Below are 27,746 nucleotides of genomic sequence, written 5' to 3'. Positions count from 1 at the left end.
TTTTTACAATAGCTTTGGAATTTTTTTTATTTCAGGTTCAACAACACTTTTCCTGATATACATTTGGACTAAAAAACTTTTTTTTTTTTTTTTAAAGTAGTTCCAGAACAAGAAACCATACAGTTGCAGTTAATACGTATGAACAGGGAGTGGTTAAAGAACACCTGTGTTTTTCTATTTCCACTGGTCAAGTTTTCAGAAATATTCTAATAGAAAATGTGCATTTTCCACAACAGCAGGTATCATGATTGTTCAGAGCAGAACTGGTATTAGTAGGACTTTAACTGGTCCCACGAGCCAACCGAATATGCATTTCATAAGCATAAAGGAATAATCTCTTCTCCAATTCCTTTGAGAGTCCCACCAACATCCACCAAATGGCTTTAAATAGGAAAACAACAACACATAGAAGAGAAATGTTTAAACAGCATCTTAGAAACTAACTCCAAAACTAATCTTCAATGTGTTCTCCTGTCATCTTGCTAATAATTTACAGATTTTTAGGAAAAAAACATAGAAATACTGCAATGTAGCACTCCAAACTTTCACCTGCAGTGATACAAATAACTGGAATATGGACTTATTTGCCAAGTACGGTGGCCAGGAGGGCCATTCTGATATACATGCCGTTCTCAGCTTGACGGAAATATGCAGCCCTGGGGTCTGTATCCACCTCCGGACTGAGGGGGACAAAAGAAAAAGTCAAGTTACTCTGGAAAGTTTTTGTTTTTTTAAATGAGTTTCGCTGCACAGCAAAAAACAAGGAACTCACCTGATTTCATTGACCCTGGGCAGTGGATGCATCACCACCATTTTCTTTTTGGCAACAGTCATGATGTGAGGAGTGAGGATGAACTGACCAAAACACTAATAAAAACACAATAAATTAAGGATCTTCATAACTGGACTGGAACGATTAATCGTGATGAATCAATATTAAAACAATCAACAACTAATTTAGTAGTTGATTAATTGCTAACCTGAGTTTAGAGACTCAAAAAAAGCCATTTGGTGAAAAAAATGCATTCCCATAACCAAATTTTCTCAGGCGGTAGAGTTTCAGCTTCAGTTAATTCAGATTTACTAACCGCATGCTATGCGGTGACCTCCAGAGTACTGGTCTAGTTTTCTGTCTAACTTGTAATTTAGATCATTTTCATAGTAATTTCCAATGATTCCAACAATATTTGCATTTTGCTGTAAAATAAGCATTTAGGTTAAAATCATGGTTGTTTTAAGTTTTAGTCTCAGCAAGCAAATGCCACCCAAATCTGATTTTTTTTTTAGGCAATATAATGTTGCTTAATGGATTATTGAAATAATCATTGACTAATTTAGTAATTATTAATCACCAACTGGAACAAAAAAACCCAACAAAAGAGAAAAAACTGTATAAAGAATGTAAATTTTGCGTTTAAAATAAAAAGCACATTGCCTGTAAATCTGCCTTAGCATCTCAAATGGTAATTTTAGCTTCACTTGGTTTACTAAAGGAATGTTACAGTATTACATATGAGGCAATAAAATGTTAATTATTAGTTTATCATATCTTTTTATGTATTTCTAATAAATGGTTCAATAAAAAAAGCTCCAGAATGTGCAGTTTTTCATTCTTATTAATCGTCAGAATAATCGATAGATTAATCGATTTCAACAATAATCATTAGTCGCAGCTCTACTTCATAATTTTCTGTAAATGTTTAAAACTAAAACCCAACTTACAGCTTTGTACTCATCCTCAGATCCGAATCTCTCCTTCTGGATCCTCGTCATGTACAGGACGTCCGTCTCAGGCAGAGCTTCCTCAATGCTGTCAAACTCTTCCTGTTACAAAAGTAAAACTAATCAGTTTAGTACGCTGGAAGCCATTTTTACACTCTGGGTTCATCTGTGCACTGCAAAAACACAAAATCTTAAAGTATTTTGGTTAAAAAATGTATTTTAAGTTAGTTTCAATACATCTGCACCAGAAACTAGATCAAAAATACTAGATTGGCTGTGTTTTCTCACCTGCTTGATTCCCTTCGAAGCCACATAGCTGATGATCTCTGCAGGCATGTGGAGGTTTTTAGGCGCTACGTAGCGCAGAGTGATGCGGTACTGAGTCAGCAGCTTGGCCAGAGAGTGAACGGTGCGGCCATGTTTCAGGTCTCCGACCATCGTGATCTAGCAGAAAACAAACCGTAAGTGTTGTGCTCCTGATCCAGATTAGGATCCTAGTTTCCCGGGTTTTACCGTCATCCCGTTGACCGTCCCAAGCTCCTCCCTGATAGTGAAGACGTCCAGCAGGGCCTGGGTGGGATGTTCCCCGACGCCGTCGCCGGCGTTTATCACTGGTTTACGGCAGTGACGGGATGCACTCTGCAGATAAAATATAACAATTAAAATACTAAACTGGTTCACAAATCATGCAGCTAGAACGTGACCTCCAGAGTAGTGGTCTAGGTTTCTGTCTAACTTGTAATATAGATCATTTTCATAGTAATTTCCAATGATTCCAACAACATTTGCATGTTGCTGTAAAATAAGCATTTAGGTTAAAATCATGCTGGTTTTAAGTTTTAGTCACAGCAAGCAAATGCCACCCAAATCTGATATTTTTTTTGTCCCGTATTCGACTTTTTCACAGCAATCTTTTCACCCCTCTCTTCCAAAAAATTAATTTTGTGCTACTTCCATATGTGGTATCAAGAAGACATTCACAGCGAGCTTTAATTGAACTCTAGTTTGTTTGCCCAGAAAGTCTGAGTCGACTGTGGAGGTGTGAATGCGCAATCGAACTCTGGTCTGCCTACAAACCTCGGTTTCGGTTTGGTTGAAGTGAACTGATGTGCTGCACGCCAAGCAGACCGGAGACTACTCCAAAAGCAGGAAGCGGACTGCACCGCCAGGCATTCTGGGTAAATTCAATCAAAACAAATGCAAAAGAAGTGGCTTGTGATCTTTTACCAAAGACACAACAGAAATCTTGCTACCGCTACTAAAACTGACAACAAGAGCTTCACAAAATCTGCTTCCATTTGGTGAAGAAGAAAGTTTCACTCAGTGTCTTCTTCAGAGGTTCTTGTATCATTTCCTTCGAAGTTCTTGATGCAGCGCCCCCACAGGTGAGGAGGGGAACAGGTTGCTCAAAGGGTTTAGTTGGTTTGACATGCTGCAGCGTGAAAGAGAATCGCAATTGTTGTATCTTTGGTCCCCAGTTGAACAGAGTCTACCGGTTCTCTTAACAGGTGTATAAACATCCTAAATCAGATACGAATCCGATAGTTTTCTAAGTGTTTGTTGCATTTAAATGTTTAGAAAAGCAAGAGCTACAAAAATCTGTTTGTATGTCTGATGTCCGGCAGACACTTTGCAGACACTGTGAAGTTTAAAATATCAGGATCAGCACTGACAGGTATATCTCTTCTGCTCTTTTAGATTAACAAAAACTACAAAAATTCAAAAATAGAAGCATGAACCTCTAACCTAAACATTTAAAAGCAAATTAATGAGAAACAGGCAGTGATCTGTAAGAGCAACTGCAGGTTATGTTTTGCCGATAGGCGGACGTCTGCCCTTGGTTTCGAGATGACAGATAGCAAGAATTGAGTTACCAAGCTGTATCAAAAAGAAAAACACACAAAGCCAAAGACAATAGCTTTCCAGCAGTTCTATGTTAAACGTCTTGGTACAAATTAATGTCAGTGCAAACAACTGCAGGTAATGTTAGCGTTTGAAAATTTAAGAGCAAAGCACTCAGCCAAAGCTTCTTCCACTCAAATCTTTGATTAAAAAAACTCCTTACCGCCTGATTGTTGAAGACTTCCCATCCACACTGATCTACTGAACTAGAGTAAGAAAATAAAACCTAAGAAACTAATTGATTGGGGAAGTTACGTTTTTCAGATATGACATAAAAAGAGCAGACATGTTTAATTTGCATCTGCAAAAACTTCTCAGTTTGTCATTGTTTTATGAAAATGTGTCTTCAGCCTGATCGGCACAAAAAGGTTCTTCCAGACTGATCAACACCAACACCTGATCAAAACTTATTCAAATGCAATACAAACAACTAAGTGTATTCATGAAATATTGCTGTTAAACAAACAAACAAGAAAAAAGAAGCCAAAAACAGGGTCAAATAAGGGAAAATATTTAGAATAAGTGTTTGATTTTGACAGGATGGTTAACAGCAGCTCCAAAAGGGACAAGTCCAATTATCTTTTCTTTGCATTTAACCAAAAAACTACAGGAGGAAATTAATTGCTTATTTATTTATATTGAGACAATGTACATTTCATTAACCTTTTAAAAAGGAGAGAGGTGTGATTCCAGCAAAAAAAAATATATATATATTTTCACCTGTAGTCCCAACTACCTGTAACTGTCCTTCACAAAATTTAAAATGTTCCTTTAAATTGAAAATATAAACAAAATATGTTCTTAAATGTTCAGAATCCATGTGGGTAAACTTGTTTCTCTGGTCTTCATGTTTTAAATTGGAATAAAGTTAAACTTAATGATTATAAAATGTAATTTAAAACCTTGAAAGCGCCGTCTTGTCTGAAGTTCTTAAGAATGTGTGTTGATCCAGAAACCCACCTCCACAGCTCCGGGAGTCGGGTGTCGCAGCACCAGGACGTCAGTGTAGCAGCACATGGTCTGAACAGAGTCTGCCAGCGACTCGCCCTTCTGGGAGGAAGACGTGGAGTCGCTGAAATGCACAACGGAGCCGCCCAGACGCTGCATGGCTGCTGCAAAGGAGCTGCTGGTTCGAGTGCTGACCTCGTAGAACATGGACGCCATGACTTTACCCTGATAGTGGAGGGTAGAACAACAATTAGACAGAAAATATAAATGTTAAAGGTGACCTTTAGTTATTCTTTGGACACGTTAGGATAGGTCTATGGCTATTAAATTTTTTACACAAAATCAATTTTAGATAATGAGATTTTAGTCTGTTGAGTTGTTTGGGGGTCTGTCACTTAAGCTGCTGCCGGCCTCACCCCCCAAACTCAACGTTTACAATCACATGTGAAAATGGCTTCAAACAGATACGCAATTATACAACTGTACGTCTTTCAAAAGCAGAACTGGAGCCCCCTGCGCAGTCAACAAGAACACAGAAAGTGGTTTCTGGATGCTAAGCCAGCAATAAAACTCCTGACTTTTCCATCAGCCATTGTACAGCACATGCAAATGTGATTTTATATCTTATTTATTTCATATTTAAGTTATGGAACAATTTGCCATTAAATATCAGAAGTGTCTACTTTCAAATAACAGTTTTATTCTTTGGCTTTTAACACATGTTGAGACCAAAAAACATTAATTTATGGCAAGAAATGACTAGGTTTTTCATGCTTGGGCTGTTTGTAGAAGCACAAATGGAAGTTCAAAAACGTGAAAAATGTGAATTTTGCATAACGTGTCCTAAGATAAGTTACCTTCAAGATTTCCAGGCTTCTCTCTTTCTGAACCAACAACCGCAAAGTGTGAGCAACATTAAAAAGGTGGGACATCTGAAGGAGACAAAAAAACAAAACAAAACTTGATTGTGATTAACAGAACTACAGTCATATTCATGCCCTGCATGAGTTTTTGTCATGGAGGTACCTGCTCTTTGCTGAACTGGCTGACAGTCAGGATGTGCTGGCCCACCAGTGGGTGAAGCAGGGGAGACGTCTGGAAGTGGGGCACCTGGGAGGGAGTCACCTGTTTGGACTCGGACAGAGGGGAGAGCAGCCTGGACAGAGGCGGAGGATGACTGTAGGCGTCACCAGAACTGGAAGGCGGGACCATGGTCAGGTCTGCAGGAATCAGTAAAACACAAGCAGCAGTCCATAAACAATGCCGTTCCTCTGGAACAACTCACAATAACTGCATTCCCATCAACTTTGCAAAAAAATGGTTTTGCGCAGGTTTAAGTTGGGTTTTTTTTTTTTTTTGCTTTTACGAAAAGTTAATGCGTTTCTGTTTCCTATGTCGGCATTAAGCCTGTCGAAATGGTCAATAAAATAACTGCATGATAAATTAAAACAAGCTTGATAATTTCCATTTGCATGAGTGTTTATTTTTCCCATGTCTCTTTCTACCAAACACTGACAAAAGGCTTCAGTATTGTGCTTTGGTCTCACCTAGCTTTATTTTTGCAGGGCACATTTGTTTACCCTCAGTATCTATTTTATTTGTTGTTTCAGTTGTTTTGGCCATTTGTTTTGGATATTTAAAATGTCTTCTAGTTCAAGTGTTAAATGTTTGTTAAAAATGACAGCTTATTGAAATCAAAACGAATATACAGACAGATCTGTTGACAGCAGGTTTGACTGTGCTGAGGCATGATGGGTATTGTAGTACCTGGTGGCAAACCAGGATCAGAGGAGCGGTGGAGTCTTTGCGGCAGCAGGAAACGGGACTCTCCCGGAGCGCGTCTGGGACTCGGAGGTCTGGCCCGGACGTGTCCTTCACGAGGAGGAGTTGGACGCGGTCGCTCCGGAGACTGATGGAACAGGAAACAAACTTTCTGAATAAAAATAATCTCAAGAAACTTCTTTTTTTTTTAGGGTTTCAGGTTGAATACCAGTGGGATGTCTTTAACTGGTTCAGCTGAGTGTATGGAAGCAGCAGACCAGGTCTTCACATCCTCACCGTAACCAGGAGGCACCAGAACCTGGAGATCACACATATTTTACTTTAAACTCAATAAAACATTCATGAAACAGACGATGTGGAGCAAGAAACCGACCTGTCCGTCGATGTAGGCCACCTCTCCTCGCAGGACAACGCGCAGAACTTTACCCTTCACCTTCAGGCCTTGGAACGGAGTCCACTTGGACTTGGTAAACTGCATGGACTGAGGAATAACCCACTCTTGCTCCAAATCAACCTGGGAAAAAAAAAGAAAGAAAATATTTAAAGTAGAATTACTTAAGATTATTATTATTATTTATTTCAGTCATTTTTTAACCTTTTAATACACAATAAAACACAAACAAAATGAAATAAGTATTCCAACTTGTTGTACGTGTCTGTTTTTCTTTCCAAGACAAAACTAATAAAGAAATAAATAATGTTTAAATTTCTGTTAATGGCAAGAAAACAAAGTGCGTACTGAAAAGTGTTTGTTGTACATCCAAAATAGAATCTTCCCTGTATATTTTATCTCCAAGTAATTCCAGTTGAGTGTGTAGTTAAACGCGTAAAAGAATATAAACAATCATAATCAAAATTTATTGTATTTGTTTAGCAAGTTAATTTTAATACGTTTTTATTTAAATAGTGAAAAACAGTTTCAACCCCTTTCAAATTATTCCACACCAGAAGAACTTAATTGCTTTTAATATTCACCCAAAAATTCAGCTTTTTTTTTTTTTTTAACAAACCCTTCTCTCAGTTTTTTTCTTTAATTTTGAATCACTTCTTTATAAAACTTGGAAGGAGATTAGAAAAAAATATGTAAATGCACTCCTGAGCTCTACAAAGGCATACAGTTTTATAATTGTTAGAAATATTTAATTAGTTGAATGACAATCTGATTAAGTTATAATGTGGACAGCTTTCTCCTGATGTGTGTAGACAGGTTTTGTTGGTTTTATGTTTCCCCAGATCTCCTCACAGTAATTCATGTAACAGTACAATTTATAAAGTGATTTTTCTTTTATTAGAAAATATTTTTATTTTATTCAATGTTACAATGGTGTCTGATTTTTTAAGCTTTTACATTATTAACATTAGCAGTCCAATGCTATTTGTAGTCGAGCATAACCCCACAAAAAAATAATCAGATTTCATACACTTAATCTATTTCAATACATTTTATCATGAGCAACATATCTTTTACATTATCTTGTTACTGCATATTAAAATTTTAGCTTGCCACAGTTTAGTTTATTATTATTTTTGTCACACCATTTCTTTAATACATGTAATTCTCCTGTTTTTACAGTTCCTATGGGAATCTTCATGATTCTTGGTAAAAGAAAGAAAAGAGCCACAGCTTTAATGACGTACCTCCACGTAGGTGTTTTCCTGGACAGGCAGGTTGAAAATCTTGCGTGGGTTGTCATAGAGACGTCTGATGATGTCATCTAGAGTGAGGCGGCCATCGCTGACGGCGGTCAGCAGGAGCGGCAGCATCGTTTCCAGGCCGGGGTAACCGGGAGGAGGACGCTCAGCGCTCTTCTCCTCTATGGAGTGAGGAGCTGTCGACAAAAGGAAATAAAACTAAAGGTGAACTGTTGTGCTTCCTTAGAATAGGTCTATAGACTCTCCAAAATATGTTCATTATATGCTTTAGTTCATTAATTGGTACCTACTGATACCCTCATTGAACTAACGGTGGAGAAAACTGTAAAACTAATCCCAACAATATGGATAGTTATGAGCGATTTTAAGGAGCACTGATTGGAATTTATGGTAAAAGCAATAAATCAAAATTAATAAAACTGCAATAAATGGTAAACGATACAATAAATGCCCACCCCTGGTTTTTAGAAGCAGTTGAGACTAAAATGAAAGTATAAAAATGTGCAAAATGTGAATTTTGCAGAATAGATCCCCTTAAAAAAGTATTTTCTTTGTGAAACAGCCTAAAATTGGCGCTCACTAACCGTGATCTGTAGCGAAGCAGTCTATAACGTCCAGGTTTTCCCACAGCGCCTCCATGTCTTCGCGGGCTCCCAACATGGGTCGGACCTGTGCTCGCCCCTCTCCGATCTCCGTCACGTTTTCCTCGCACAGGAAGAGGTGATGGGGGGCCACCTCACACGTCACCTGGATGCCTTTCTGCTTAGCGGCTCGGATGACCAGGATCTACAAAACAACGCATTGGTGATGGCGAATTTATAGATGTTAGGTCTGCACCGTCCAGCTGGATATGAATGGTGACTTACCTCCTCCTTTTTGGCCACATGGCAGATGTGGACGGGACGCTGGTAGAGCTGCGCCACCATCAGGATGGCAGCAACAGTTTGCTTCTCAGCGTGAGCGACGATGGGCATCTGCTTGGGCCAGTTCTCAAAGTGCTGCAAAGAACGATCAAGTAACTATTTTAATTTCAGTTCTTATAAAAATGCTGCTTATCAAATATGACTTGAAAGAAATTTGATTTTATAACTTAGCGCCTTGAAATTGGGCCTTTGGCTCTTTAAAAACGATGCTCTTTCAGAAACTCCGACTTCAGGAAGTCATGACAACATGGCTTCTCTAATAACCCATTTTCATCGCTTTTACCAGTGTTTCACTGATAAGTAGCTCCTATAATGAGCTCAGCAGAAGCGCAGATCCACCAGATACTTGCTAATTTCTGCTGACTAGTCTGAAGGAGCTGAGTGAGGGAGTCGCAGGGAAGAGCTGCTCTGTGAGGCGGAAGATTGAAAAATGTTTTTGATAAGGGGAAAACATAACATGATGTAAAGCTAAAAAATTTTTTACATAATGCTTCCCCTTTAAGAAAAGAAAGTAAAAAATGTGCCTTTAAAGGATTTTAATAAAATCATTTCATTCTTCTGTAAAATACTTAAAATAACTTGGGCAAATAACTGGAACATATTAAAGAAATGTAAATAGTTTCCATCTTTTCAAAAAAAAAAATTAAAAGAAGCAGTTATGGAAACTAAAACTAAGGTTTCATGTTTTCATTTACCAAAATGTGGATGTTTTTATTTTCTTTTAAGAAGCGAATAAAGTTTCGAGATGCATTACTCTTAAAATTATACTTTCCTTAAGGGACTGTGTTGCAAGAAAGTAAAATAAATAAAAAATAAAAATTTAAAGATGGTCTTTTATTTAAATTCTATGTACAAAATGTGGAAAAAATAAAAAAGCTAATTTTTTGAACAGTCACTGGTACAGAGCTTTGAGGTGAAAACATCTGCACTTTTTGGATGATACGTTTTGATTTAACCAACCTCCATCCACAGAGAGACGTTGTCCATCTTGAGGGTGGAGTACGTGTCGTTCAGGTACATCTTCAGACCGGCAGTCTGGGCAGCGACGGACGGCAGGGTGGCAGCGTTGTCTGCAGCAGCGCCAACATACAGGGCGTAGTCACAGCGGCAGCCCGCTTTGGCAAGCTGATGACACATTACACATTCAACACCATATCTGGTCAAATACTCCTGGTTTTGGTTATACAAAAGACTTTTTACAGATGTTTATCTAGAATTTCTACTTCAAATGATTTTTGTCTGGAGGCGTACCTTCTGTGCCAGCGCCAGCGTGCTGGCGTCTGTGATGGCAGGCGACGTGTTGGGCATGGCACACACCAGAGTGACGCCTCCTGCTAGAGCGGCGGCCGTGCCGGAGGAGAAATCCTCCTTATGGGTGGCACCGGGTTCCCGGAGGTGAACATGTACATCGATTAGACCTGGAGATCAACAGCAAACTGGTCATTTTATGCTGCATTAATAGGTTAACAGGTAAGAAAATAATTTCTACAGAAAATGTATTTATATTAGAGCTGGGCTTTAAATCAATTTTATCAATTAATTGTATTTGCTGTTTATAAGATGTAACATTTGGAAAATCTGTCTGTTTATTTGTACTTTAACTTAAGTATAGTGCCCAGAAGTTATTGGGATAAACAATAATAATATTATTTTGATACCATTTTCAAGTAAAATATTGGAAATGGCAAAATAATTCAAGGACACATTCTCAAAGATCAACAATCTTTAAATTCTAAAAAAAAAATAACACTGGAACTGGAAGAAATGTTAAATATTCAAAATAAATAAAACAACAAAAACACCAAAATAAATGAATTAAGTTCCTGGAAACAAAAATATATTTTAAAAAGGGGCTAGTTGAGACCAAAGAACCAGACTGAAGACTTTTATCATCCAGTTTTTGGTAAAAAGAGAAAAACAATAAATCTTTCAAATGGAAATTATTGAGTTATTTTTAATTAATCATGGGATTCATAGATTTATTGCTTATTGTTGGGTGACAGGCCAACAGTGTTTAGTATTTCTCCTTCACTGGAAGTGCCTCAGTTGCATTTAAAGAGACAGGTTGCTCTCAGACACACCTCAGTACGAAGGTCAAAATGTGGAGATACAGACCAAAACATTGAAGCTCCACTTTATACAAAACACAACAGAAAGTGAAATGTGTTGAATATAAAAGGAGATAATAAAATAAATGTATGGATAGTCCATTTAAATCAGCTAAGACAGAGAACAAAATAAAAATATTCAACACTTTTTATACTACTGCTGAATACCCTCAGACAATCTGAGGGTATTCAGCAGTAACTCACCAGGCAGACGGACGAGTGTTTGGGAAGTCATGCAGTCGATGTGAGTTTTCACAGGCGGCGATCGACCGATCTGACGCAGTGCCTGCAAACAAATCCGTCACGTGAATATTTTTAGATCCTGCCCAGCAGGTTTTACAAGCCTCGCCTGGAATCGTGCCAGGTTACCTGAACAAAGAGCTTGGTGCATTTGATGTCAATGATGAGCGGGACAGAGTAGTCCACGGCCATCCGCCTGGTCCGGTAACCCTTGGTGACGAAGGAGGACAGGCGCCGGCCGCCGCTGTTCCTCATGGAGAGGTTGATGACCAGTTCGAAGTGGTTCTCCTCCAGGTAGTTCATGATGCTGCGCTGCCTCTCTTTGGTGGGGCCTTCGCTCTCATCTTCCTCAAATGGCCAGTCCACCGCAGTCACCTGGAGAGGAGGAGCGAGGTCACACAGACTGACCGTTAGTCTAATAAACAATTATTCTGATAATTAACTGGATAAAAAAAAATACTGGCACATTCTTCTGATTTTTCATTTAATCACTGAAGTCTTTTTATACATTAGAAAAATACAAGCGCAAAATAATTTGCTTTCTTTTTTAAATAAGAAAATAAATGTTTTATTGCCTAAAATGCAATAATATAACATTACTTTGGTAAACGCCTGATCATTTGTAGCAAAGGATGCATCTGCAGCTAAAAATATATTTGTCGTTGATTTTTTTTGGATTATGAGAGGAAAGAAAAAGTTAATAGATTTTTTTTTATCTGGCGAAGCTAAAACTGCAAGTTGAGAACTTCAGGGCAGAAGTAGGCTTGTCAAAATAGGCAATAAATCACAATAAATTAAAACAAGCTCAATAATTTCCATCAGTTTTCTCTTTTCTCTCTTCTTACCAACTAGCCCCTTTGTTGAAGGACATTTTTGTTTACAGAAGCTTCACAGTTCATTTTATTTGTTGTTTCTGTTTTATTTATTTTGAGTATTTAAATTGTCTTCCAGTCCCAGTGTTAAACGTTGATTAGAGTTTAAATTTATTGATCTCTGAGAATGTGTCTTTGTATTACTATGCCATTACAATCATATTACTTGAAAATGTTCTCAAAATAATATTATTTATCGGAATAATGTCAGGGACAATTAATCATTCAGAGAAATCTGTATATATATTTTTTAAAGTTTCGGTTTAATTGCCGTTATCAGTGAGTTGTTCTTTTAGTAAATGCCCTTTTTAGAGTTTGAATATCCAGTTAATTAATTGATAATTTCACTAATCAATTAATCACTTCATCATATGCATCAATACATGAAAAAGTTTGTGAGTCCTACCTTGACTCCATGCTCTGTGTAGAAGTCGGCAGTTCCCAGACTGGCGTACAGGTCGTAACCCAGAGACTCCAGAGCCTTCACAGTGGGCAGCAGCTCGCTTTTGTTCTGACGCCACACAATTCAAGAATCAGTAAAAGGAAGTCAATCTCACACCGCTCCAGTCTTAACTCCAACACTAAGCTATTCTATTACTGGTAAAGCATTTTATTTTAGCTTTATTTACAGCTTTATATGACAGGTTTGTTCACATAATGGTTCAGTTGTCACAAAAACATTTGTTAAACTCAAAGCACGTTAAAAACCTTGTAGCTGCCGATGGAGAGCAGGATGTTCTTCTTGGGGATCTTGAATCCGGTGGAGAGCATGGCTTTGAGGTACGCCTCGTATCTGTTCTCCCCAAAGCAGGCCACTTCCCCGGTACTGGTCATCTCCACCCCGAGCACCACATCGGCCCCGGCGAGGCGAGAGAAGGAGAACTGGGGAACCTGGAGGATGAAAGACACACGGTTATCGTTTTAACAGATGAAGGAGAGGAGAAGCATGTCGGGTTTGAGTCGGATTATTTACCTTAACTCCCACAATCCCTTTTCCACGCATTAGACCGACTGGCTCTACCTCGACTCCCATGATGACTTGAGTTGCCAGGGCAACAAGATCCACTCCCAGCGTCTTCGATACGAAAGGGAAAGAGCGGGAAATTCGGACATTGCATTCGATCACCTTCAGCAGGTCGTCCTTTAGAGAAGGGAAGAGTTAACATTGATAAATAAACTATGCTGTATGATTAAAGTAATCAATGGTAGTATACTCAAAATAAAAAAAACACTGAAATTATTAAATATTGTGTCCAGTTATTGGTATGAATTGTACCGCATAAGCCAAAGTTATTCAATTCCTTTAATATAAGCTGAATAATTTTCTTAAGTACTTATAAGAGCTAATAATGTCAATTCATTTGTAAAAGGCCACAAATTTAAAGCTCAATGGATTTGAAGCCCAAATCTGGCTCACCTTGGCGATCAGCTGCAGGTTAAAAGGTCCGGTGACCTGCAGCTCCTGGCCGATGGCGTGAACGATCATCATGATCCTTTCGATGGTTTTCTGGTTGAGATCCTGCGGAGGCGTCACCAGGGTGGCATCGCCAGAGTGCACACCGGCGTTTTCCACGTGTTCAGAAATCGCAATGGCCGTCACGACCCCGTCACAGGCAACGGCGTCCACATCTATCTCCTGGTAAACACCAAAAAAAAAAAAAAAGAATTTCATTGCCGTAACCTGAGGCAATGTTTTCTACTAGTGTGTAATTATCGTATAGTTTATCATTTATAAGTTGGAAGGATTTTCAAGAGCAGTATTTGCATTGGTGGAGATATAATTTCTGTGTTTCCATTACAAACTTTGTCAATATTCTGCTAATTTTTCCATTAAGCCAATTTATTTTTGAAACGTCAAAATGCGCAATGGAAACACAGCTAGTGTGATACAGTTCAAACTTATTATCACAATGGTACAGCAAAATAATGTGATAAAACTTTAAGTCCGTATTGCCCAGCTGTAGCTTTAACTCACCTTTGCTTCCTGTATGAATTTAGAGATGACGACAGGATGTTCTTTGGATACCGCCACTGCGCTGCTCAGGTATTTCTCAAGGTCGCTGTCGCTGTACGCCACGTTCATGGCTGCACCGCTGAGAACATAGGAGGGTCGGACCAGGCAGGGGTAACCCACCGTCTCACAAAACTTCACAGCAGACTGCAGGAGGAGAGAAAGAAGAATTAAAAAACTGAGCAAGGCACTGAAGTGACCGTCCCTCCGGCTTGCCGTACCTCTGTGTCTGAAAGCTCCTTCCACTGAGGCTGGCTGATCCCGATGGTGTCCAGCATTCTGGAGAACTTGAATCTGTTCTCTGCGCTGTCAATGAACTCGGGTGACGTTCCCAGGATGCGGCACTGCTGGCGGTGCAGCGACATGGCGATGTTGTTGGGCAGCTGACCCCCCATGGAGAGGATGACCCCCTCTGGGTTTTCACTCTCGTAGATATCCATCACCACCTAAACAAAGTAAAAAAACTTCCTAATATCTCAGAGTTTCTTTTAGAGATCTGCTTCAACAGGCGACTCACCTCAAAGGAGATTTCATCAAAGTAAAGTCGGTCACACATGTCGTAGTCCGTACTGACCGTCTCAGGGTTGTAGTTCACCATGATGGTTTTATAGCCCATCTGTAAATAAGTTCACAACTTAATAACTTGAATTCAGTTGAATTTGTTTTTAAACTACCTGTTGGGAAATTCTCTTGCATCTCTGAGGATGAAAATAATTATAAAGCTGCTCGGGTTAAGAAAAACTGAAATTCTGAAATAAGGTTGGGCAAAGTAACTGATATAACTTTGGTAATATCATGCAGTTTGTCTCTCGTCTTGTTTAAAGTCAAAGTGGTTTGTACGATTTCAGCAAAGGACTCAAACATGACAAACTTGCGAGAGCATTACACATACAGTCGCTGCAGACTTTTTAATTTTAGTTTAATTTTGAATTTGTCTCAGATGAAACAACAAATCCGTAAAGTAGAAAAAGTTTTACAGATCTAAACCACAATTAAACTGGGGAAAAGCCAATTCCTGTTTGCTTGCCCACGCAACTATTTCACAGAGAAAAATAAATAAAGATAAAAAGTGTTTTGAAGTTATGTATTTGTTTGGTCAAATCCAATAAAAAAAATAAAAAAAAAAGTGCAGTATCGTCTGGGATGTTGTTGTTGACTGTTATCTTTTTAATATCACACGCCTCTTGCTCAGCTTATTGCTGACTGTCAATAAATTCATCCGATCTCTCAGCCTTACTATGAGGCCGTTCTTTTAAAAACTGCACCATATTTCGACCATTTCCAGTGACCGCACCTTGCGGAGCTCCGTGATGCAGCCGACGGCGCACCAGTCGAACTCCACGCTGCTGCCGATGCGGTAAACGCCCGAGCCTATGACCATGACGTGCGGCTCGTTGAAGCTCAGGTCGTTCTCAGTGCCGTGGTAGGTCAGGTAGAGGTAGTTTGTGTGCGCCGGCCACTCGGCCGCAACCGTGTCGATCTGCTTCACCACCGGCAGGATGGAGTAATCGTGACGCAACTTTCTAACCGCAAGCTCCGTACTACAGGAAGGAAAAACTGATTTAAAGAAAAACAGAAACACAACGATCAAATTGGATCCAAGGCTTGATTCCTGCCCACCTCTGTATAGCCAACGCGATCTGCTTGTCCGAGAAGCCCAGCTGCTTCGCCTTACGCATCACCTCTAGAGGTATGGTGCTCTCCACCTGGATTTAGAAGGAAGAAGAAGAAAATTCAGAGTGCAATCTGATTTTAAAGATAAGCTCATAATGATCCAACCGGTTACCTGGTTGTACTTCTCAAGCAGTCGCTCGTGATCTGCAATGTTTTTCATTTTGTGCAGGAACCAGCGGTCGATCTTTGTGAGCTCATACAGCTGATCCACCGAGTAGCCGGCTTTGAATGCAGATGCCAAAACAAAGATTCGCTTATCGGTGGGAGTCTGCAGCTCCTGCAGAAAGGAGAGGGACGGAAAGATACGACCTGACTCAAATAAATACGCTCAACTCAAAATTAATTCATTTATCCCAAAAGGATTAGTATATTTCCTTTTTTTTTATCTTAAAAGCAAAATGTATATATTTTTGCATAGTTTTGTCTTAATTAGTGCTTTGAATATGCCGTTCTTTTAGCAAATTACATTTTTTTGAGTGTGCATACTCCAGTTAATTGATCAATTACTAAATTAGTTGACAATTATTTCAATAATCTATTCATTTAAAAAAGGTTGGCAAGAGTCTGTGAGGAAATCCAGGCAGGATTCACAAACCTTCTCAGAGACGGGTTTGATGGTGTGGTCAAAGCCGACACAGTTCTCATCCACCATCCTGAGAGCTTTCTGAAAGGCCTCCTCAAAGCTGCGGCCGATGGCCATCACCTCCCCTGTGGAGAAAATAAAATTAAAATAAACTTCAAACTCACTGAAAAGAATATGACTGGACAAAAATGCCTGCAGCTATCCGAGTTTAAATAAGACAAAAAAAGGATTCTATGAAAATTTGTTTCTTTTTTGTCTTCTTTAAAATATAAATACGCAAATACTGTGAAGTTACAGCATATTTGCAGTGCAAGGGGTTTAAATTTGGAATCTGCAAACACAAATGGGGGGAAGAACGGATGGATAGATAAACAGACGGGTGAACAAACAGGAATATGGATGAATGGACAGACAGATGCATGAAAGGACTGATGGGCAAACAAGAAGACGGAGGGTGAAACAAGCAGATGGATGACTGTCAGATATGGGATGGAAAATAGTCTGAAAATCCAAATAACTTTTTTTCCACACAACAGATCTGGAAAACTGAGAGAACAATAACATAAACTTACGAAACAGATCTCTGCAAGTGAAGAAAAGTACTTCAAGTCAGGATGCAAAACATGTTCATTACGTTTTTCTCTTTTTTCAAAAAACGCAAAATAATTTTTAGATGAGATTTTCCTCGGAATGAGTTGATTTCTGACTAAAATATCACTGGCAACGCCTCTCAACTCAAGATTTACACTCGCACATGAAAATGGTTGCAAACATCTGCACAATTATACAACCGTACATCTTTAAAAAGTAGCAGTGGAGCCTCCTGCACAACCAACCAGAATGGAGCAAGCAGTTTCTGGATAGTAAGTCAACAACAAAACACTTGTATTTTCCAGCAGCCATTGTATTCAGCGGTAAAACCAACTGACCATCTCTGCTTGGGTTGCCAGGTAATGTGGCACTGCCTGGCAATTTTGACTTAATAAATTGTGAGGTTTTTGAACTTGTGATTAATTAAGTCAATTATAACTATAAAAGACATGAAACTTATTGCTGTAAAACTGCTGGATATTTTTTGATCATTTGGATTGTTTCTAGAAGCAGCAGAAATCCTGCTAGAAGCAGGTAAGCAGGGTCAATTTTGCCGTTAAAATTACTGAGGAAAACATTGAAAACTTATATACTTATACTCTCTTACCAACGCTCTTCATTGAACTGCCGATCTTGGTGGAAACCCTCAGGAATTTGCTGAGATCCCATCGAGGCACCTTCACCACACAGTAGTCCAAACTCGGCTCAAAGTTTGCTGTGGTTGAGTTGGTGACCGAATTTCTAAAAGATGAAGCAAAAAATCACATCAGAAGCAGCAATATATCAAGAAGAAGATTACATTTTAAATGTAAGCTGTGAAATTAGAGGATTTGTTGGTTGATATACATACTTGAGTTGGGGCAGCGGTATTCCCAGGCCCAGTTTAGCTGCTACATATGCCAAAGGGTAACCAGTTGCCTTACTGGCCAGAGCAGAGCTCCGCGACAGGCGAGCGTTCACCTCTATGATGTAGTACTGCAGAGAGAGTATTAAGGATTACAGCAATGCACACGTTTACAGGTAGAGATGCCATTAATGAGCTAATATAAAGCTGATTGATCCTATTGACAAGCAGCCATTTTCTTAAAAACCAGAGTTTTTTTTTTTTATAAACATCTTGTGTTTACATCTTGTGGTGTACCTGATCAGATTCAGGGTTCAGAGCATACTGGATGTTGCACTCTCCCACGATGCCCAGGTGACGGATCACTTTGATGGCCGTGTTTCTCAGCATGTTGTACTCGTGGTCGTTTAGTGTCTGACTGGGAGCCACAACGATGGATTCCCCTGTATGGATGCCCAGCGGGTCGATGTTCTCCATGTTGCACACCTGAACAGCAGCAGGAAGGGAAAGTTAAAGTAAAAAAAAGGTCTTCCAGGTAGAATAAATCTGACACGAGGTACTCACAGTGATGCAGTTGTCGTAGGCGTCTCGGACCACCTCGTACTCGATCTCCTTCCATCCTTTGAGGGATTTGTCTACAAGAACCTGAGAGGTGTGAGCAAAGGCTGACATCACCAAGGAGATGAGCTCTTCTCTGTTGTTGGCGAATCCAGAGCCCAGACCGCCGAGTGCGAACGCAGAGCGGACCAGGACGGGGAATCCCAGGCGCTCTGCAGCAGCAATCGCCTAGAAGGAAAATTCAAAGTGACTTAGGGCTGGACAATATAGCTTGAAAATAAAATCTCAGGTTATTTCCATTCCAGACATGACTTCAATAAGCTTTTTGTGTTAGTTTATTTTCTAAAATTGAAATTACAAATGACAGAAATAAAGGGTTATTTTCAAAAAGTGGCTATCATCCCTTGTAAGGCAGAGAATTAGAGCAAAGCTGTTTAATTATGAGGATAGTCATAATATTAGCAGACTAAGATGCAACTTTACCAGAAAAAAAAACATTTAAAAATTATGAGAAAAAAATAAATGTTTTAATCAGAAAAAAGCTACCAAGATCTGAAGTCACCACGTCAATCAACTTTAAGATAAAAACAAAAATAAAAAACTTAGCTTGGCCCTAATATTCTGTCGTAGAATTGTCCTGAATTCAAAGTCCAAATAAACAGCAGATTTTTAAAAAATGTCATTTTCAAAAACCAAACATCTGATCAAATTGATTTATCGTCAAACCCCAAACACAATTACACAGTCATCTCATTTAAAAAACCAAAAAAATCTCCAGATTCTTGTTTTTGCAGTTTTTTAGTTGTTTTTCGCACATTTTAAGTATAAATTAAGTTTAAATGTGACATTTCCTTATAGATCAGTTTCTAAATGTAGAATCTGCATAAACAGAAATGGAAAGAGTGGATTAATGTTAAATTGAGAAAGGAATATATGAATGATTGATGAATAATGGTGCAACAGATATGGAAACAACTTTTAGATGATGGGATATTAAATTTAGTCTGGAAAAACTGTGAGGTACACTGACATTAACGTGAATCAAAGTTACATTTTTATCTCACCTGCTCTACTGAAAGAGCCGCCTCACTGGGAGCAACATGCTCATTGATCTCCTCCATTTTCTCCACAAAGATCTTCCTGTCCTCCGTCATCTCGATGGAGGCGACCGGCGTTCCCAGAACCCTCACTTTGTACTTCTCCAGGACGCCCATCTTGGTCAGCTCCACGCCGCAGTTCAGCGCGGTCTGACCGCCGAACGTCAGCAGGACGCCGTCCGGACGCTCGTTCTTTATCACCTGGAGACGGGACACAGCGTGTAACATCGCTGCTTTCTCTATAATTACATGATTATTTGGTTTATCGAAGGGAAACGATGAATCCACACCTGAGTGACGTAATCTGGTGTGATTGGCAGGAAGTAAACTTTGTCAGCGAGACCTTTGGATGTCTGCACAGTGGCAATGTTGGGGTTGATCAACACAGTCTGGATGTTCTCCTCCTTCAGAGCCTTTATAGCCTGCAAAGGAAAACAGAGTAAGTTAGCATGAGAAATGGGCATAAATACTTAAATTTACAGGGTTAGTAAATTTTTCCCACAGTAAAATTCAAGCACTTTTCAAGCATTTTCAGGCTAAGTTTTCAAATTCTTCCAGCATGAGAGAAAAAATACAATACAAACTAAAAAAGAAAAAGTTTCAATTCATTATTATATGACCTTATTTATATTTTTGTGGCTGTATTCTACATTCTGCACTAAAATATAGAACAATTTTACATATGAAATTTCTCTGTCTCACACAAAGTTCTAACAAAATAATCTCCCAATTTCAATTACTTTGTTCGACTTACAAAATATAAGACAATCAATAAATCATTGACTCATTAGAAATAGTAAATACTCATTACATTGAAACAATCCAAGCAAATTGTGGGTAAATAACATTCCTGCTCAAATTACTTAAACACAATATACAATGAAAATGAGGGGGAAAAAATTTGTACAGTCAGTTTAACTTCAGACTGAAAAAAATATCTCTCTTTTTATTTGGCGTGTGAAAATACGTGGTTTTGAATGTAAATACCGTTTTACAAATCTAGGCTTTTAATCAAACATTAGATTGCACTTTATTCCTAAAGTGTGCCTTGAAAAACACCTAATCAAAATTCAAGCATTTTCAAGGATTTAAGGCACTTCTACAGACCCAGAATGTAAAAAGTAAACATACATTTATTTGGATGTATTATAATAATCTTAAAGGTGACAGTTCTTTAATGTCGGACCTGAGATCCCGAGTAGTCGAACTCTCCGGCTTGTCCGATGGAGAGACCCCCAGAACCCAGGATGAGGACTTTCTTGGGCCTGACGACCTCATCGGGCTTTGGGGCACCAGAGTATGTGAGGTGGTCCATCAAACGCTGCTTCACTGGAAACAAAACACTTCAATTATGAGGGTGCAACTAACGATTATTTCAGTAATTAATTTAATCGGATAAAACAAAACAGTCACATTCAACAGATTTTTCATGCAAGACATTTTAAATAATTAAATGTAAATAATTACATTATATAGTAATAGTAATAAACATTTTATTGCCTAATATGCAATTAAATAGCATTTCTTTTAGTGAATTTGAAGCTAAAATTAGGCAACTTGAGGAGTCTTGGCTAAAATACATTTCCAAAGGTTTTTGTACAGTTGTGACTTAATTACTGAATATATTTTTCTCAGCAAGTTGCCATTTTTTTTGAGTCCATTCTCCAGTTAATGATAATCGATTACTAAATTAGCTGAGGACTTATCATAATTAATTGCAATTAATCCAATTAATCATTTCAGTCTTATTTGCTTTTACATAATTGAAATAAAATAGTAAAAATCAAGTATCTGCCCTTTTAAATCTCTAATCTGTTTAATGTTGCATAAATTAGACTTTATAATGCAGGGAGAATGTAAATACCAGATTTTCCTGCGCTGCCCTCTTTGAAGTCTTTGACTGTGTCCAGAAAAACATCAAACAAGCTGACCAGATCTGTGGGGCCGGCCATGTGCTCGGGGTGGAACTGAACGCTGGGAGATGAGAACATTTTCTGTTTTCATTCACATGAAGTCTCTGCTGTGAGTCTTCAGTTGGGTTTTTGGGTCAAACATTTACCTGAATAAAGGTTTGGAGTTGTGCACGATGCCCTCGCTGGTGTGGTCGTTGGCGTTGGTGAACAGAACGTCCCAGTCGTTGGGCAGGGTGTCGGGGTCGACAGCGAAGCCGTGGTTCTGGCTGGTGATGAAGCAGCGGTTGGTTCCGTTATGGAGGCACGGCTGGTTGTGGCCACGGTTACCATACCTGAGATTATAAACAGGAAAAGTTACAAAAAGACGTTTTTTATTCAAAAAATATGACAACCAAGATGTACCATTTATAGAGTTCACTTGTGAACCATAAGAAGCCTTTTAAGTTCAGTATTTTATTAATATTATTACTGGTAGTAACAGCAGAAGTGTAAGAGGTATTGGCAATATTAGTTTTAATCTTTTTTATTCCTTATTTTATTATTAATTTAGCTATTAATAAACATCATTATTGTTTTTCTATTAATTTTGCAATTTATTATTATAATATTTAATATCATACTTAGCATTGATTTTGCAATTAGTCTGCTATTATTTTATTAATTTTGCTTTTATTCAAGAACTTAGATTGAGAATTTTGCTACTAGTTATACTCTTATAATTACATTATAATGTAATTATATTATTATAATTTTAATAGTATTAATTTTTCTATTATTTTGAATAAACTGCATGCACATAATTATCTCTCATATGTACGACTTGTACGGTATTTTATTAATATTTTACTTTTTCAAGTTTGCTTCAAGGTATAGAAAAATTTCATAAATCAAATGTAACTATTACTCTCTTGTTTTTTTTTTTTTACATTTTTCAAAACCTTACATAAGGCATTTTCCACAGCTATAAGGAATGAGTATAAATTGATATAATTACTGTCTAATGTACATTTGATGAAAACATAAAATGTAAATAAACTGTAGTGCATAAAAGGCAAAAACACATTAACTTCAAGTTGAGCATCAAAAGTGATTTCCTTATTTTTCAATAGCTGAGTATTATTTTTGTTAGAAATTAGCACAATTGAAAGGGAAAAATTTGAATTTCTACCTTGAGAAAATAATTTACAGTTTTTCTATCATTTTGAACCCCTTTAAACTCTCATTTCAGAATTATTAAAAAAAAGTTAATCAAATGGTTAAAAACAGGGAAGAAAACATCTGCATAGCTGTAGTTTGTAACAATGAGTCCAAACAAACTGTGAGGAATTAAGCAACATTCATCTGAGCAGTGGGAACGTTCACCGTCCTGATAAAGCTGCCTGACAGGCTGTCTAATCTCCACTCGCTGGGTCTTTGAGGCTCAGGGTCGCTGGGTTTATGTTGCAGCTTCTGACCAGTCCAAATCTCCAGAGCTCATTCAGGAGACACCAAACTGCTGAGGACAGCAGAATCTGCTTTTCACAGCTTAAAGAGTGAAAGCACCAAAGCTGGAGGATTCTGGGAAAATCAGGTTACTTTATCTGAAGGCTCATAATTTAATCTGGTGTGACTGAGACGTAAAGCTGTTATCTTTCCAACAGCACTGATCTTTTCTTCAGAGTTTAGTAGAGCGTTATAATTTGAATAACGCTCTACTTGCTCTTTTCTTTAAAAGAGAAAACTCACTTCATCTTGTAGGTTTTTGCTCCAATCACCAAGGAGAGCAGCTGATGTCCGAGGCAGATCCCAAAAACAGGCTTTGGCTGATCCACACAGACCAGCTTCCTCACGTTGCTGATGGTGGCCTGGCAGAACTGGGGGTCGCCGGGGCCGTTGCTGATGAACAAACCATCAAAATCTGTGGAAAACGATGAAACGAAATGATCCAAAACCTCAACATTAATCAACTGGTGGTCCAATCTAACCAAGAACAGCTTTACAATGTGAAGTACTGACCGTTAGCGTCCAGCGGATGGTCCCACGGTACGACAGTAACGCGGGCTCCTCTTTGAGCCAGGCACCGGATCTGGTTGTACTTGATGCCACAGTCGACTGCCGTGATTCGCAAACTACCACTTGGGTTGAACACTCTTGGTTCCTTGAGGCAGAAATTATTATTATTATTATGTGTCATCAGTAGTTAAAATCAGGAGATTAGCAAAATACCAGGCAGAGTAGATGAGAAATATGTTACAAAAGAGTAACAAAAACCACATAATTTATGTTATATGACAATTAATTTATGCATATCCTGTTAAAATTCATGACAGAATCAATAGTTTGCCCCATGTAGAGTTAATGAATGTCACATATTTAGTCTTCTTGGTCAGCCGTAAATGAACAAGGTAAGTCTGAAAGTACCATGCCACACTGATAGGGGGCAGTGCTGAGCCCTTTATGCACAACTGGCAACAGGTGCTCTTTATCTACACGTTTAAATGAGTGAAAATAAATCAGAAGAAACATCAAAACATAGGGTTGGAATAATATATGTGACTAGGTTTCCTGCTGAACTTATAGGCATCTCTGGTAAAACTCAGAAAAACTACCTTAGCAAATACTTTTTAGACTCCTTTTCTCCCAACCCAGAACAGGAATTAGACCAGAAGATACTTATATTATCTAGCAACCCTGAATAGAAGTATCTAGTTTATTTACTTTGGATCAACATCTTCTTTTGCTCTTTCTTTTGGTTTGTTATTTTGTTTGTATTTCCTTTTAAATCCTGTAAAGCACTTTGTATTAACTTGTTGCTGAAAATGTGCTATATAAATAAAATTACCTTTACCTTTATAAACATTCTGGGTGAGTTACCTTCATAGACACTTCCTGGACGAGGTTCCTCTGATCAGGGTTATCAAAGAGGATGCTGTCCTCTGGAGTCCCATCTACAACCAATTTCCCCAACATGGTGCCCTTCTCTCTTATCTTTTTAGTCAGACAGCGAGTGTCAACACCTGGAAAGAAGGAAAACAACTTTAAAAGCCTCAATTTAGCAGTGTTGCTGAATAAAAGGAAAACATGCATTTCATATTGAAAGAATTTGCTTAAACATAGATTTTCCTGACCTTGCAACCCAGGAATGCCATGCTCTTTGAGCCACTGGTCGAGTGATTTTACTGAACTCCAGTGACTGGGATCCTCAGACAACTCTCCGATAATCAGAGCTGCAGCGTGAATCTTGGAAGATTCAAACCACTGAGGAGAACAACATGAAAACAGGGCTGAAACAAATTATCCCATTAATCCATCATCGAAATAATTGTCAACTAATTGTTGCTTTTTGCAATCCAATTAACTGATTAATCGAAGAAAATTAAATTGGCTCTACATTGTATTGATGTGAAATACTGCAAAAAGGGTTGAACTTTTCACGTTATTAGAAGTATTTTTGTCTGCAGATTGCATTTTAGGCAATAAAATGGTTATTTTCTTATTTAAAAAGGGGAGGTTTGTTGGATTATTCACATTACTTAATGTATTATTAATATTGCAGAAAATAGACTTGAGTGGTTAACTAAAAAATCTGTAGAATGTATACTTTTTAAATCTGATGACGCCATTAATCATCAATTTAATCAAATGCAAAAATAATCTTTAGTTCCCGTCCTACATAAAAGCAAAAATTACTAAAATCCACGTTGTGTTTTCAGCCTATTAATCAATGAAGTTCATTTGTACACCACATTTTAGCAACAAGGCACTTGACCAAATTGTCAACAACTTAGAAAACCAGAAACAAACATTATATTTTGATTAGCGCCATTATCAAAATCATCAATACACAGCAAATAAACTCCAAATTAAAACTCCATTTCACTTCGTCCACCTTATCCCACCCTGATTTTTCAGTAACTGTTGTTACCTGGCTAAGTCCAAACTCTCCCTCTGTGTCGTTTGGTACTCCATAGTTGCCGATGAGAGGGTAAGTGAGAGTGAGCAGCTGGCAGCGGTAGGAAGGGTCCGTCAGAGCCTCAGGGTAACCCACCATGCCTGTCTGGAAGACTAAACACACAAAACATTCCTAAGTACAACACAAAACAACATCCGTCTGTTTTTATTTAATATCCAAAATGTCTTTTTTCCAATTTTTTAAGATGGTGCAACGTTTTTCTCTGGACTTTATGCTTCTTATGCTTTCTGATGACTTTAGAAGTAGTGTTGTCATGTTGTTAACTAAATGGATTTAAAGTTTTAACAATATATTTTGTGGTTCTATTGTAATAACAAACGTGGTAAGAACTACTACCACGTACAGCAATCATAGCCCCACAAACACTGATCTTGGAAAAACATTTGAAATGCACTTCTTTAAGACACCTGTCACAATAGGAAGTGTTATTGATATCACTAAAATGCACACAGTAACTGTATTTAATCATATTTTCAAATGTATTGATACTTTCATTCAACAAACAGTTAAGAAAATAGTAAAACCAAATCCTGACTATATGGAAAGTTTTGGGTGGTTTTATCTATCAATTAGAATTTATTGTGACAATAGCAAATCAAAATACTTAAGAAATTTATCACAATAAATCATGAACAATACAGTAAATGCTCACCTCTACTGTTAAATATAGATTTTTATTTTAGAAAATCTAAGCAAAACTAATTGAAATTGAAAACAAACAAACATACTCCGGTCCAAAGAAAAGTGCAAGAAAGGTCATTTAAGAAAAGTATAAGTTGTCCATATTTGTGCAAAGAAAACAGTAACAGGCTCTTTACAAGCCTGTTACTTTTAAAATAACAGGCTTTACAAACAATTTAAAAAGATATAAGTCTGTTCTAAGAAGTGATGGTTAGAAAATCTTACTGCTGCTTGGAGGAAGAATCTGTGATAATGCTCCTTTGTGCAACTAGGATGGCATTCTAGCTACAATGATTCAAAACTGATAATACAAGGATTCTTGTTCTCATTGATAATCACGTTATAACTTGAGTGTGGAGTTGAATACAATCTAATGACCGAATTAAATAACTGAAAACCTGAAATATTTGTCAAGCTGGTTGCACTGTAGCACATTTTGGCAATCAACACTTGCTAACTTGCTCATCAGTTTTCACTGAAGTTTAGAACTTGGTTCTTTGGAAGTAATTTATTTTACGAGCTGACAAGAAATGGCATGTTTGAGAAGAATTTCAGCTTATATTGACCGGATGGATGGAATCCGGCCACACAACTACGCTGTATCTACAGTGTAGATAAAGGACAAGTTAGCAGAGTCTGGTGCTAAACAACTGTGATCTGTGACTCCAAATTCAGAGATCAGGGTACAAAAAAAAAAGGGGTCAGTCTGAAGGTAGCGAGATATCCAATATATTTAATACAGACAAGGAAGTTAATATACATTAAATATAGCTAACATTTTCATATTACTTACCAACTTCTCCCGAAACAGACACATTCGCACCAAAAAGTCTGCCCCTAAATCTTTCTCCATCTTCCAGAATCAAAGTAGCTAAAGTTGCCATTTTTTACTATCAAAAAGCTAAAGCTAACAGGCTTGCAGTTTAAAGAACGGTCCCCACGTGAACCTTGCGCCACACAGCGCGCGAGATGCACAGGTTGAATAAAATAGAGATAAAGACGAGCTTTAAGAGTTAAAAAGGGTTAGCTAGAAGCGGTAGTGTATGTTGCGTCAATGAAATGAAAACAAAGGTGAAAGAAAACGAAATTAAAGAGTTTGGCGGTTAAACGAGCAGGACAGATGCTAGAAAAGTGTTCCACACGCGCCGCCAGCAGCGTGGAAGTCGGCCCGCGGTGAATAGCCGAATGTTTGACGCAAAACGAAATTTGAGCTTCCGGAAAGAATTTTCAAACTAAAATCAAAGATCTGAACGAGCTAAGCCAAATTGAGCTGAAAAATAAAATAAAATAAAATAAAATGTATTTAAATTGGTGTTGATAAATTGCTGTAAATGAAAAGAAAGCATGTACCAAGTCATTTAGTCAGATTATTTTTCTGTATAAGGTATTAAAGAAGTCATACGTGGTTGATTTATCTCATGAATATAAAATGTTAGATAATTTTTAAGAACAGAGAAGCCTTAGATTTTTTAGCACAATTTTTAGCACGATTTTGAAAATTTGAGAGTAAAATGTTGTAAACAATGTTTAGATAAATACATACAAATAGATAGTGTTTCCCACCCTGTCTAGCAGCTTTAATATTTAAACACTTTAAAATAGTTATAGTTGCTTGACAAGTATCAGATTAACTAAAGAATCTAATTTCATAAATGGCACAGTAATGTTGATACAATAGAAAAAAGTTGCTAT

General features: G+C 38.0%; 1 protein-coding gene across 2 annotated transcripts; it reads right to left on the bottom strand.

The window, feature by feature from the left end:
* On the bottom strand, positions 1 to 27,243 carry cad (carbamoyl-phosphate synthetase 2, aspartate transcarbamylase, and dihydroorotase). Of its 2 annotated transcripts, XM_015035354.1 has the most exons (44): positions 26,848 to 26,938; positions 25,326 to 25,465; positions 24,529 to 24,658; positions 24,275 to 24,417; positions 23,417 to 23,558; positions 23,147 to 23,318; positions 21,568 to 21,753; positions 21,373 to 21,482; positions 20,695 to 20,837; positions 19,799 to 19,930; positions 19,476 to 19,709; positions 18,418 to 18,639; positions 18,151 to 18,339; positions 17,860 to 17,984; positions 17,617 to 17,750; positions 16,431 to 16,543; positions 15,948 to 16,112; positions 15,782 to 15,867; positions 15,456 to 15,702; positions 14,679 to 14,777; positions 14,383 to 14,607; positions 14,126 to 14,308; positions 13,568 to 13,786; positions 13,124 to 13,291; positions 12,859 to 13,041; positions 12,557 to 12,661; positions 11,408 to 11,653; positions 11,243 to 11,324; positions 10,182 to 10,348; positions 9,891 to 10,055; positions 8,874 to 9,005; positions 8,592 to 8,793; positions 7,993 to 8,183; positions 6,728 to 6,868; positions 6,563 to 6,652; positions 6,340 to 6,481; positions 5,599 to 5,792; positions 5,430 to 5,504; positions 4,585 to 4,797; positions 2,236 to 2,361; positions 2,011 to 2,166; positions 1,723 to 1,824; positions 773 to 867; positions 1 to 680 (listed from the first exon to the last, which is right to left on the bottom strand). In XM_015035354.1, the coding sequence occupies exons 1-44, from the start codon at positions 26,936 to 26,938 to the stop codon at positions 581 to 583; spliced, it is 6,705 nt and encodes a 2,234-aa protein (XP_014890840.1). In that variant the 3' UTR covers positions 1 to 580. The 2 variants fall into 2 exon arrangements, with proteins under 2 accessions (XP_014890840.1, XP_014890841.1); XM_015035355.1 differs by lacking the exons at positions 1 to 680; positions 773 to 867; positions 1,723 to 1,824; positions 2,011 to 2,166; positions 2,236 to 2,361 and adding an exon at positions 3,392 to 3,830 and having other exon boundaries at positions 26,848 to 27,243.
* Between the last annotated feature and the right edge of the window lie 503 nt (positions 27,244 to 27,746).

This window comes from Poecilia latipinna, unplaced genomic scaffold, assembly GCF_001443285.1.
Source record: "Poecilia latipinna isolate Pla-1442-1.1 unplaced genomic scaffold, P_latipinna-1.0 Scaffold332, whole genome shotgun sequence".
Taxonomy (NCBI): domain Eukaryota; kingdom Metazoa; phylum Chordata; class Actinopteri; order Cyprinodontiformes; family Poeciliidae; genus Poecilia; species Poecilia latipinna.
This window is presented reverse-complemented; position numbering and strand designations above follow the sequence as displayed.

Excerpts from the sequence above, each read along its gene's own strand:
- cad (XM_015035354.1), bottom strand. The coding sequence starts at position 26,938 with ATGGCAACTTTAGCTACTTTGATTCTGGAAGATGGAGAAAGATTTAGG. Across the intron at positions 9,006-9,890 it reads ACGTCTCTCTGTGGATGGAG|CACTTTGAGAACTGGCCCAA; the intron begins GTTGGTTAAATC and ends CGTTCTTTGCAG. Across the intron at positions 6,869-7,992 it reads AGGAAAACACCTACGTGGAG|GTTGATTTGGAGCAAGAGTG; the intron begins GTACGTCATTAA and ends TTTTTTTCCCAG.